A 13,380-nucleotide genomic window follows, 5' to 3' on the forward strand; every position below is an offset into this window, starting at 1 on the left:
GGTTGTGTACCCATGCCACAATAGGTTGCTCAACAAATGCCATCAGTATCAAGATGTTGATAAATAAAGTGCTAATTTTGTATGGCCGTAACCTGTACTTTAGTGAATATGATGAAGAAAAAGTAAAGAAACTGAGATATCTATTGCTCTGTGCTGAGCCTTTGTTCTGGAATAGGGCTTTGATAACAGCGAACGTTATCATTACCCTCAAAAAGCTGAATTTACTATCCAGCTTATCCTCCTGTTTTTAGCCCAAACACCTGTTTTCAAAAGAAGAAATAGCGATTCAAACTATTATTCTAACTTTATAAAGATAAGCATCTGAAATAGTAAACTGTATCAAGGTTTTACAGGAATCCTGAGAACCAAAAATATACTTATTTGAACTGTAAGATAATTCTCTCAGACTGTTTCTCTTCTTGTGAAAAAAGAAAGTTTGACTGGGTTTTTTTTACAGGATTTCTTTCTCATTAGTCTCAAAACCTATCTTAAAGAAAGATTTATTCTCATATGCTTTCCTTGAACCAAAATATCTTATATATGGCTGCCATAGGTCTGCCTATAATTGAGGAATGGTTGTTTCCATTGTCTGTTAGAACAGAAATGCATCTGGGGAGGAGGGGGGGGACGATCAGACCGAGTTTCCCACAGTATACATTTGATGGATTTTCAAGAAGTAATGTAGCATTTTGCAGAATTGTCATTTGAAATATTTTGACTAGCCAATAGAGGTAAAATTGCATATAGCCCAGGGGTAGGCAACCTCGGCTCTTTTATGAATCATGGACTTCAACTCCCAGAATTCCTGAGCCAGCTGGCTCAGGAATTCTGGGAGTTGAAGTCCATGAGTCATAAAAGACCCGAGGTTGCCTACCCCTGATATAGCCCATGAAACGGCTTGCTTACCTGTAGTATATGCTTTTCTCACAGTCATTTGCACAGTCATGCAACTTGTCATTCTTTCCTGCTGGAACTATTTTATGTACTTGAACAAAAGCTTTGCATCATAATTGGAAAGGAATTGCATATGAAGTTAACCTTTTTTTTAAAAAAAAAAAGTCATGTGCGGACATTCCTTTTAAGTGGGAGCAAAAAGTGTCTACTTTTGGACTGGAGTTTAGAATGTGCAATCTCCGTGGAAACATACAAATCATAAGTTAAAAAGCAGGAATCTGAACTCTTAGCAGAATAATCTGAACTCTTAACAAAATATATTGTGGAGTTCAGAATTTATTTTCAAGACCTAATTAAAGACTGCATAATATCAGCCTTGATTTTTTTTTTCCTGAATAAAAGGCATCTATGTTACTTAAGACTGCTTTTCAATTATGGGAATTGCAAAAGCATTTTTGTATGTTGAATTTTGGTCGTCTGGGGTGAGAAAGCTAAAAAATATCTATTCGGCACATCTAGGTTTCTTTAGTAAAAAGTAGGTTTTAGAATCCTGCCCATGTACTATATATATTGTGACAATAATTTTGTGCAGTCCAGTGGTTTTTACCCTTTGATATTAGATTATACTTTTTGTTTATTGGCTGCAATATACAGAGAGTTGGTGCTTGGGTAACAAGTAAAAATGCAGAAAACCCCAAGTTGATTTGCGTACTACTTAGTGGTGTTTAGCAGTAATCTTGCTGTTATGACATCTTTTCTAGATTCAAATTTAGACATTACAATTGGAAATGACACATGTGGAGAAACCTCTTCAGAGAGTTACAGTTCTCCTTCTAGTCCACGGCATGATGGAAGGGAAAGTTTTGAAAGTGAAGAAGAAAAAGACAGAGGTTGTATTTTTGCATTTAAAATAAGAAGATATAAAATCACTTTAGTATGCTGCTTCTTTAATTTGGTTTTGTGTCCCCAAGTAACAGTCATCAGGAATAGACTTTAATAATTTCATTTGATGAAAGTTTACAGCATACAGTTATATACCGTAAGTTATAGATGAGAATGCAAGAAACTGTATTCTATACATAGGATGACAATGAATTGTCCTTCCTTCTCCCATGTCCTGTAGTAGTAATAATAGTTTTGATAAAAACAACAAGACATATTTAGAGAAGTTCCTATAAATTGTAACACCTTGCAAAATGCCCAAATTTAATTTTGACTTTTATCTGTGGAACCATGTTTGGGGTGTCTTCGAAACTTTTTGTTCACAGAGCATGCAGTTGCTGTTCTGTATAGCTGCATTGTTTACATCTGCTTCTTAAAACAATCTATTAATGTTTTGAAAAAAGAAAAAGGTGGAGGGAGGTAAACTTAAATTTAGGATATAATTATAGTCTTTGTGAAAAGTGGGCTTTAATGATTATTCCAAAATATGCTTTTTTTAAAAAAAACCATACATAACTAATTTGCAGGTTTCCTATTGGGAAGTTAATAAATTAAAGGTGGATAAGGCTATTAATCAAGATAACTGTTCCTTACAGTAACAGCATCAGAATGGCTTTCAGCAGCAGCTATGGGATGTGAGTGGAAATGAAGATAATGTAATCAAATCCTGCTTATAGTCTATTGAGAAGCATGAGCTTTGCTTGTAATGAGAATAGACAAGCTTTTGGTGTGATACAGCCTAATTATTTTTAACAGTTGTTACAGATGAAATATGTCTATTCATGTTTTCCAAATTTGCAAAGCCATGCTTATTTACCCAAAAGCTGGATTTGTGCATGAACTAAGCCATATTTTTGTAATCAATTGTTTTAGCAACTAAATTGGTGGGATTCTACATCACATTAAGCTAAAAAGCTAGGGATATTGAAAATGTTTCAGAACTGAAGTGCTCCATTTTAAGTTTAAAGAGAAATCTGATAAGGCAGTTCCAAGCTTGAAATGTTTTTTAAGCAAATTGAAACAGCCCATTATAACTCAAACCAGTTGATTCAAAGAATTGTTTTGAACTCAGAATGGGAGCATTTTGAATTCAAAAGTATCTAAACCTAAAACATTTTGCACCTGATTGTTATAAACTACCTCATGTTAAACTATTCTCATTCCCCAAAGCGAAATCAAGTAAAATAGATAGCCTATTTATAATGCAGTTAGTAAACTTTTCTTAGCATTGAAAATGTATCTTTTCCATATATCTGTTAAAGATGTTATTTCAAGTACACAATTTTCATATAGTTGCTCTCATACAATTGCTTTTTATAACACACTGTTTTCCTTTAGAAAGTAATAGTGATTTGAAATACCAGGTTTATTGGTCAGTTGTAAATGATACCTTCTATTACAGGGGTCTTCAAACTTGGCCCTTTTATGACTTGTGGACTTCAGCTCCCAGAATTCCTCAGCCAGGCCCGCTGGCTGAGGAATTCTGGGAGTTGAAATCCACAAGTCATAAAAGGGCCAAGTTTGAAGACCCCTGTTCTATTATATTGATGCAGGCTTTTACAACTCTGTATTTTCTATTATTATAATTGACTTCTAATAATTACTATAATTTTTTTGTAATTTTAAAAGTAATTGTAAAAGTAATGTTTTTGCCTAGAAAACATTGTTTTTTTAGAAATCTGAATATCCTGTTTAATGCCTTTTTCACAGACACAGACAGCAATTCTGAAGATTCTGGGAACCAAAATGTGCTGAGGTTTACTGAATATGGTGCTACGGATCTCAATAAGGCATCGACACAAATTTCAGTGACATCAAACAATAAAAATACTGTGGAGGAGCCTTTGAGTTCACAGTTTCAACACATTTCATTTATGCCTGCCCTGCACTGTGTTGTGCTCAATAGCGCACAGAAGCCTGAAACGGTAGTGCCACCACCTATATCTGCTGATGGGAAAACTTTGGGAATGGTAGTTGCTAATTCCGCTCCAGTTGGAATGGGATCTTCGGTTGAATCTGAGAAACACATTGAACTTCTGTCTTCCCCTTTGCCAGCCACATTTTTCCCATCTACAGTCCAGTCTGGTAGCCCTGCGTTGCAGTTAGCGATACACAGAATGAAAATATCTTCACCACAGGCATCTTCTGAAAATTGTGCAGTTAATGGAGCCCAGCAACAAACTGGAAGCTTAAATATTGGATCGCCAAACACTGCCTTTATTCCAGTCCACACCCCAAGTAATTTTACAGGATCTCCCGTCCCAACAGCAGATCCAGTCTCAAAATCCGTGTCACATGTGATGGGCTTAAATCAAATGGTGCCTCACGTCGATGGAAACACAGGAGTGATCCCTCAGCCTCCAAATCTAAAAGTAGTGGTTCCTGCAACTGGGCTCTCTACAGCACTTCCACCAGCTCCTTTTACTGTCCCAGTAACTCTTCACGCTACCAACGTTTTGCCTAATCAAAGTACAACAGTGCTGAACACTGTGGCATCAACACCTCCATCTCCAACAACAGGTCTTTGTGTTAGTCAAGTGCAGCCCACTATTCCTCCTGCAATACCGACCCACACTCCAGGTCCTGCACCTAGTCCAAGCCCGGCTTTAACACACAGCACTGCACAGAGCGACAGTACATCCTATATTAATGCTGTCGGGAATACTAATGCAAATGGAACACTGTTGTCCCCACAGCAGTTGGGGTCTGGGCCTTGTGGCTCTTGTGGTCGTAGGTGTAGCTGCGGCACCAATGGAAATCTTCAGATTAACAGTTACTTTTATCCTAATCAACTTCAAGGACAAGTCTATAGAGTTTCACCTTTCTTCCATCTGCCATTTTGCAATGGGAGCTACCTCAACCAAGGACATCAGACCAATGGAACACAAATTCCTTATTTCTTCTCTCGGGGCCCTTATTCAATGCATGACCCAGTAATGGGGAGCCCAATCAACTATGGCATGCAGCAAATGGCAGGATATCGGGGGTTTTATCCTGTGTATCAAGCTTCAAATGTAGTTGCTAATTCTAATGGATCAGGTCCCAAGAAGAATGGGAATGTGTCCTGTTATAATTGTGGTGTTACTGGGCACTATGCACAGGATTGTAAGCAGTCATCTATGGAGGCCAGTCAACAAGGTAATCATAACACCCAACACAGTTGCTTCTGAAGTCCACATAGTTTTGGTTATTGACCATGCCATTCTCATTCTGCTATCTATGGTTTGTATGTCTGTGTATGCATGTACGATTGACTGTTACAGAGGTAGGCAGCCTGCAGCCTCCAACCACATTGCTGAAAATTCAGCAGAAAAAACTTGACAGCTGAAGGTCACTTTCGGCTGTTTTATGGGTTGTTTTGATGTTTTAAGCCTTAGAATAGGCATAAGACATTAAGATAACTGTACCCCTGAAAAAAGTGAAAATTTGTCAGGGAGGGCAAATTGTTTCTCTGCCACATGTCCCTTAGCACTGAAAATAAGCAGTGTAATAATCCCTAGGCACAGAAAATCTGATGAGAGGAGTATAAAATCACTATGTACTTTTATGTCTTGGGTCCAAGTAACTATTTGAAATTGGTTCAGAGTTACATTGCTTCAACAATAATATATTGGAATTCATGGATAGCTAATCACCATTTGAGTTAACCTATTCACTGATAACCATGATGGAAAGCAGACTAAAACTTAAATGTATTTGTTTAGTTGCTAACAGTTATGATGCCAAAATTTCAGAGGTACATTCAGAGCAGTCAGGCAAAAATGTCCTAGCTTTTAAAAGTAAGTCACATTTGTTATACGTTATCAGCTTATTTTTTTAAAAAGAGCATATTTTTATATTAATGCATAGGTAGATTTTGTTTTCCCTGCAAATGTGACTGACCAGAGATATTTTCAGGGGAAAAAATTACCTTAAATGCAGAGGTGTTGGTTAAACCATTAAAAGCAAGGGATGTTATTAATTTTATACCTTAATTCTTTATATTTGTAATTGTAAAGTATATCCATTTTCATATTTATTATTTTGTTTCTGTTGATACTTGACTACTAAAGACCAATTTTGTAAGCCGATGTTTGGAAGATATATTTGCTACAATAGTCCCCATTGCACAGTTAAATCCATCCAAGGATTTTGAAGTTATTTATAAGTTTGTTTGGATATAATGCTGAGTCAGGATAGCTTTCCCTCTCTCAACAGATTATCTCCACCATAATCTTTGCTGCAAGTGGTTCAGGAGTTTTTGTTTGGTGGATCACCTGAACATAGATCCAGATGCACAGATAGTAATTTTCACCTTTAGTTGTGGATAATAGCTGATGAAACTGCCTGACTTTCATGATAGATAATTAATCTGAACCCTAACCCAAACGTTAGGTAGCATGTTAAATTGACCAATCTAAAACAGAAGGGGAAGTTTCCAGTCCTCTAAAGCTACATGAGAGGATGGGGAAGAGAGGCATGGGAGCCAGAGAACACTATATATGCTAAATTTATTCTCAAAGCTAAACCACAATTTGGTATCCTGTCTGATTTGCAGCCATTGTGTGTTTATTTCTTTAGGAGAAACTTTCGAAGATTTTCCTTTAAAAATAAACTGATTTCTACATAGATTATGTACATGTGGAACCTCTTTGGGATAATAGTATAGCATTTTTGGAAGACAGTATTCACCTTGGGTTTTTGTAGTTTTTCTTATAACCTTATGAAGTGTAAGCAGTGACTTAGTAAGTTCTTTTTCCTATTTTAGGCACTTACAGATTGAGATATGCACCTCCCCCACCCCCTTCTAATGATACGTTGGATTCTGCTGACTGAAACCAAGTAAACATTGCCTACATACCAAAATGAAGTTTGAGAAATCTGGGAAATTCTTTGGATTTGAGAGATTCTTTGTGTGTGTTTATGTTTTGTTGCTTTTTTTTTCATTGCTTGTGAACATTTGTTCTAATTAGAAAAGAAGAAAGCAATTTTACTCTCCTGGTCTGACTTGCGTAAAGCATGTTGCTATCTCAGCCAATCATTCATTTGAATTAATTGACTTTTGCACTGAAGACTTGAGAGATGCGATGTTTACTGCATATTTTAAAAGGTCATTTAATCTCCAACTACACTGATGAACAGCCATATGGTTTAAAAGGAGAAACTGGGTTATGTTCCCAAGTCATGTTTCCCTTCCCTTCCCTTTTCTTAATGCTGCTAAACTTCTTTCCCATCTTGCTGAGTGTACCTGTCTCCACGGGACTGGGTAGATAATCAGCTCATTAATTCTAGTAAATCCTACATTTATGAATTGATGGGGGTATTGCTTGCTCTCTTTGAGAGATGACCATTCACAATATATATACAGTTCTTAATGTGCCTGAATGCTAAAATTGGATGGGGAGCATTTTAAAATGATACAATCTTTAAAATTTCTGACACAGACATTAAACAATTTTCACTTTGGTTTGCAGTTTTTAAAACTTGTTAGATTCAGACTAAAAAATTAAAATGAATGCCTTAGCTTATATCTGCATTTGTAATGGATATCGGCAGCAAGTATCTTTATTAACCTTTCAACCTTGTCAGTATAAAAGACACACAAATGGGATGTTTAATGTTTTTAACATTACTCTCCTGAAGTTACTACAGTGTTGTGTTTAGAATGTAAATGGTATAGCATTTTGGACAAAAACCTGTGTGTATTCTAAAAATCTGTTTAATATTTGTATGCTAGGAAGAGTCTACCAAATAGCGATGTCACTTTCTTATGACAATTTACCACTATGTGATCACACTATAATGTGAAAAATTCCAATGAGTGTGAAAATTGATCATGTTAGTGTCATATTGCTAACTTTATTGCTGCTGTATTTTATTTCTCAAAGCCAACTTGTACTAAATTGCACTGAGTTTATCTGGAAGAAAACTTTTGACCGTTTAAATCAGCACTGAACTACCACCATATATTTGTGTATCTCAATATACCACAATTCATTAAAATGTAGATTTTACTTTTTTAAAAATTAGATATGCAGCAGATGAATACCAGTCAGAACATTTTGATTCATTCTAATTGCTAAACTTGAAGAAACTTGATTTATTACATTTATTCATAGATAGCATTTATATTTATAGCACCAATATATTTTGAAAGTAAAGAATAAAGGAGTAGAAGAGAGCTTTAATTTAAAAGAAATTAGTATAGGAAATTATTTTGGTTAAAAATTATTTGCGCTGGGTATGTTGGACCATATTTAAGTAAAATGACTGCTTCTGAGATCAATAAAGATGTAAAGCACCAGTGAACGTGCATTCTCAATTATCTTCCAGTTTACTTTATGGAACTTACTTTGTGATTTAAGATACTGTACTGTAAATAGGAAGTATGTTGCCTTCCTCTTTATTTGTATGTTTACCATATACTTTGATATTTGAAATGTTATGTACTGGAAAGGTCACTTATATTTCTAGAACAGATTGGATTTTATGCAGCATTTTTCCTTGAATTAACAGCAATAAAAACAAAAAAAATCGTATTTTGAAAATAATGTATTATTTATGACAGTGAGAAGTTGTACCGGTTTACCCATTTCATGATTTCAAGTCAGACGAGTTCGAACATCTCTAACTTGGATAGGGGTTTGAGTGTTTTAGGGGTATACAGGTAGAAATAACATATTTTCTATTGCCTAAAATTATTTCCAAAAAGAAGATTTGGCTCTGAATGTACAAGGAAAACAAATAATGCTGGGTAACTTAGTGGGTTTCATATCCACCTGTGTAGGTTACAAAGGCTTGTGCAATATTTGTCATCCCATCAATATTCTTACACCACTCTTTCAATTTTGCTATATTACAAGAAAGTGTACCACATGATTTGTTATAATGAGTATGACATACCAATCTAATGTTAAAAACATTTGTTTTACATTGTGGAATAGGTATCTTAGAAACACAAGTTTATAAACAACAGTTCGCCATGCAGCACAGTATCGTGTATCGCTATATCATCTGATCTGTAGCTTTCATATGTAGTGACCAACATTGAGTCACTGTTGGTGGATGGGGAGCAATAACAGCATCAACAGAAAGGTATTTACTCTTTCACAGGATGCTATAACAATCTATATGAGCTTATTCTTTTCCGCAGATCAAGAATTCACTGCGATCAGCACCCTTGGATTAAAAAGGATGATATACAGCTCCTTTAAAAAATAGTATTTTCTCCCAGAGAAGCAGTTATATTTTTCAAAATGCCTTGGATCAAGAGGTACTTTCTCTCACAGGTCCTTTATTACAATTGGCAAAGAAACTGCTCTGAGCCTCTTGAAGTTAAACAAGCAGTTCCCCAGCAACCTTTTCCCCCCCAGAGTTGTATTCATTGTTGTGAGCCCTTCTCGGGAAAGCAACCTTCATGCCATGAAAGAATTGCTGCATTTACTGCTACTTAATTAATCTCTTCTTGCTGTTCGGTTTAGTAGAGTGTTTTACTTGGATTTTATTATGTGAACATGTAACTGACATAAAGCACTTTGTTACTTTGCTTTTGTAAAGGTAAAATAATTGCAAATGGAACAGTTTCTTGAAGAGGTAGAATAAACGGCATTAATAAAATGGTAAATAAATTTTGGTTGCTGACCAGAATAGTATGTAATTTTAGACTAGGGTTTGTAGAGTTCAAATAGGAGCACAATTAAATTAGGAATAAATAAATGTAGCAGTAAAATAGAATTTTAGAATGCTAAAAGGTTAAATATTTTACACTGCATCACTAAACTATAGAACAATTATATACAGGTAGTCCTCGACTTACGATCACAATTGAGCCCCAAATTTCTGTTGCTAAGCAAGACATTTGCTAAGTGAATTTTGCCCCATTTTACAACCTTTCTTTCCACAGTCATTCCACAGTTGTTAGTAACACAGTTGTTAAATGAATCTGCCTTCCCCATTCACTTTGCTTGTCAGAAGGTAATCACGTGACCCTGGGACACTGCAATCATAAATATGAACCGGTAGTTGCTAAGCATCCAAACGTTGATCACGTGACCATAAAGATGCTGCAGTGATTGTAAATGTGAAAAATGGTCATAAGTCCCTTTAGTACAGTTGTAACTTTGGTCATTGAATGAACTGTTGTAAGTTGAGGACTACCTATACATTTAGCATGGAGGAAAATTATTGGTTACCTCAAATCCAGAGCTTACTGGTTCTAATGCACGGATTAGTCACTAAACTATTTGGGATAAATAAAGACTGAAATAGCCCATTGACAGCAATCGGATATTTTAGCCTTCTAGGTGAACCAAGTCAGTAATTTTGGATGATTAAATATTCACTGAGATTATTCATCTTGCTTCCTCAGTTTGTCACATTCATTCTGAATCATTAATATACCTAGATCTTTGTAATCTATGTCTTTAAATCCTTTTTTTGTTTTTACTTTATTTTGTAATGACATTTCTTGGTGGCTTCTGGTTATCTACAGTCAACACATAAAGAAGAGTGTGCGGGGTTCAATTCTGCATTGGCAATTATCAAGTTCAATTTTTTTCAAGCAGCAAAACCTGTTAAAAATATCCCAAAATGTCTGATCAAAAAGCAGTGTTGCTGTAGAGCTGTGTTTCATAACCTTGACAACTGCCTGGACTTCAATTCCCAGAATTCCTCAACCAGGGCCAAGACCTCTTAAAGTTGCCAAAATTGATAGACACAGCTCTGGAGACAGAAAACTGGCTGCATTTAAATCAGGGATCTTCAAATTTGGCCCTCTTAGGACTTGTGGACTCCAACTCCCAGAATTCCTCAGCCAGGCATGCTGGCTGAGGAATTCTGGGAGTTGGAGTCCACAAGTCATAAAAGCCAAGTTTGAAGACCCCTGATTTAAATGAACTCTTCCCCACCCCCCAGGTCCTCATGAAACTCCTAAATTCACATATCCTGCTGAAAAACCCTGCCTGAGGTAATCCCCACACAATCTCATTTCCCTCTTGGCACCACAGGGGAATAACGCCGATTCAAAATCTTGCATAAGGCTGCAATTAGCTTTCTACTTCATTTTAAAAAAAATTTGAAAGTATGGGAAAGATGTTCTGACCAGACATAACAGATAGTCTTGTTTCCTCTTGACTTCTAAAAACTATTGCTTGCTTCAGAGGGTTAACAGTACAGGTGTGATTGCTATTACACAACAGTGCCTTTAAAAGAGTTGGGAAATTTAAAACTGCACTAGAGGTGGGGCCAGGCTCTTCATCTGCTATTTTTTAACAGCAAAAGCCTTTTTATGTCTTCCATTCCTTCTCCACTGTGATCAAGTCAAATTTTGACTCCTTGGACAACTGCTTGGACAAATTCATGTCGTTTTCTTGGAAAGATTTTTCCAGAAGTGATATTTGCCTTTGCTTGCTTCAAGAGCTGAGAGGGTATGACTGGTCCAAGTTCACACAACTAGCTTTGCTCCCAAGAAGGAACTAGAACTTGGGGCCTCCTGGTTTCTAACTACTCCAAACTGGATCTTTTGGTAACATGATCAAAGGGATATCCACACTTACCATTTAAATTGTTTCTGTACTGTGGTCAGGTGACAACTTAAAGCAGTTGAAGCAAAACTGGTCCATACTAAAATAGACAATTTGTTAAACATGCAGTTGCTGGATTATAAACTATTCTAGAAGCCGATTGGATAACTTCTCCACTCCGGTTTACACTCACCTGTGTCAATTAAGCTTCTTTCCCTCCCTGTGAATATCCGGGTCTGCTTTTGTGTTTTGCTTCACCTTTACTTTCCTTATTACAGCCCTCTGAAAAAGTGCTTAAATGGGCTGCTCAGTTTTGCATTTCATACGAGTGGATTCCAGTCTATATTTTCAATAACTTTCTGAAAGAATGGCTAAAATTGCCTTTGCATTCTGCTGAATGCCCCCAGAAGTGGTGAAAAATCATGTCAAAGAGTTCAAGCTTGTGCATTGATTGTGAAGAAAAATGGTGCTTCAGCCCTGGAACCACCTTAGTGAAAGGAGACTGGCAGTTTTTGACAATGGAGTGGCAGCCAATTACCTGCTGTATTTAGCTTATCATCAATTTAGAAGGTATTGCAAATAGATGAGGCAACATTGGGAAGAATATATGCTTTGGAAATGGTGCAGAAAAATATGCATGGAAGTTGCTCTGGAGGTAAGTGGAAAACGACTAGAAAATGATATCAGATGCTTCTCTCTAGAAATTGTTGGTTTCTAGTTCTGTTGATGGGATGACCAATAAAATCCAGATGTGTCCTTAGTGAGTAGGAAGTTTACATAATGAAAAACTCAACACTCTATTTTAGTAGCCTTTAGACCAGGGGTGTCAAACTGCCGGCCCACGGGCTGGTTTCATCATACCAAAGCAGCGCCCACCCCATTGCCAGCAATGCAAAAAGAGTCACGATACGTTGCAACATGTCACGTGATGTGGCAACTTTGACACCTGCGCTCTATACAATCCCTAATAGTTTTCTGGAATCACATTGATAGAATAAAGGGTAGGTGAACAAAGGAATATTTTTTAAGATGGGAGGGGGGATTATAAAATGTGCCAGTTGTTTAAGGCAGCTTGAGCGTCTTAAGCAGGATGTGTTTTTCTTTGCCAAAATTTATATACATCTGTATAAGTACCAATATAGGTTTCTATAGAATCAACACATGTTTATTGTCCAATCTTAATAAGATGCCTGCCAAAATGTTTCACCAATTCTCCTTCATTTTTAGGCTATGTTCCTCCTCTGTGTGTGTGCATGATTTTTTTTTCTCTGACAAAGGGACTTTTGCACCTGTTCTCACAACAAATTTACTCAGTGGTTAATTTATCCTTGAACTACTCTCTTAATTTAATGTGTCCATATGACATACAGAATCACCGGCTAATCAAGTCTTAGTTCACAGAACATAGTAATAAGATGGCTGTGTTGGCTAGTTAGTAGGTCAGTGTGTCACGTGAACCCATCTGGTTTAGTAGTTCAACTCGGCAACAGGAGGAACTCTAAAAAAAGTATTTATTGTAGGAAAGCAGTGCATATGGCAGCTGTGAAATCCGGTGCCACTTCTTCAGTGTAAATTGCTTCTTCAGAAACATATTTGTACATTATTTTAAACATTGTGTTGTGTAGATCTGGGTGTAAATCTAATTTAGCCCTTCAGATGGCAGTAAAGTCTTCATCCACCATGGATAGCATCTTTTGTAGACTTTAAAGGATTGACCTGAATAATAATTATATTTTTCTGCATTTATCTGGTTTAACATAAGTCTTGATTTAGACATGAAATATTCATTATAAAGGCCAGAGGTGTGCTTCTTGAAATATTGTGAAACTACTGTACATAGTGAAGGATGTTGGCAGATCCTTTTGAAAATTATAATTCAGCAACATGATAATAACCTTTATTGTCATTTTTTTCCTGTGGGCACAACGGCACACATTAAAAATGAAATTTAGTTGCTTGCTCTCAAGTCTACGCATACATAACACACATTTAAAAACATACTATATACAACATATGTCCAGACCTACACCCTTACATATAATTA

The 13,380-nt window shown here is 36.3% G+C and overlaps 1 protein-coding gene across 2 annotated transcripts in view; it reads left to right on the top strand.

Moving 5' to 3' along the window:
• ZCCHC2 (zinc finger CCHC-type containing 2) overlaps positions 1-8,348 on the top strand; it is a 33,973-nt gene extending 25,625 nt beyond the window's left edge. Inside the window, exons 12-14 of one of the 2 annotated variants that reach the window (XM_081324396.1) lie at positions 1,656-1,784; positions 3,547-4,974; positions 6,584-8,348. In XM_081324396.1, coding sequence (XP_081180522.1) covers positions 1,656-1,784; positions 3,547-4,974; positions 6,584-6,651 — 1,625 coding nt within the window. In that variant the 3' untranslated portion in view covers positions 6,652-8,348. The remainder of the gene's footprint in view (positions 1-1,655; positions 1,785-3,546; positions 4,975-6,583) is intronic. The other variant, XM_081324397.1, reaches the window with a different exon arrangement.
• Positions 8,349-13,380: the final 5,032 nt, after the last annotated feature.

This window comes from Vipera berus, assembly GCF_964194415.1.
Source record: "Vipera berus genome assembly, chromosome: 3".
Lineage (NCBI taxonomy): Eukaryota > Metazoa > Chordata > Lepidosauria > Squamata > Viperidae > Vipera > Vipera berus.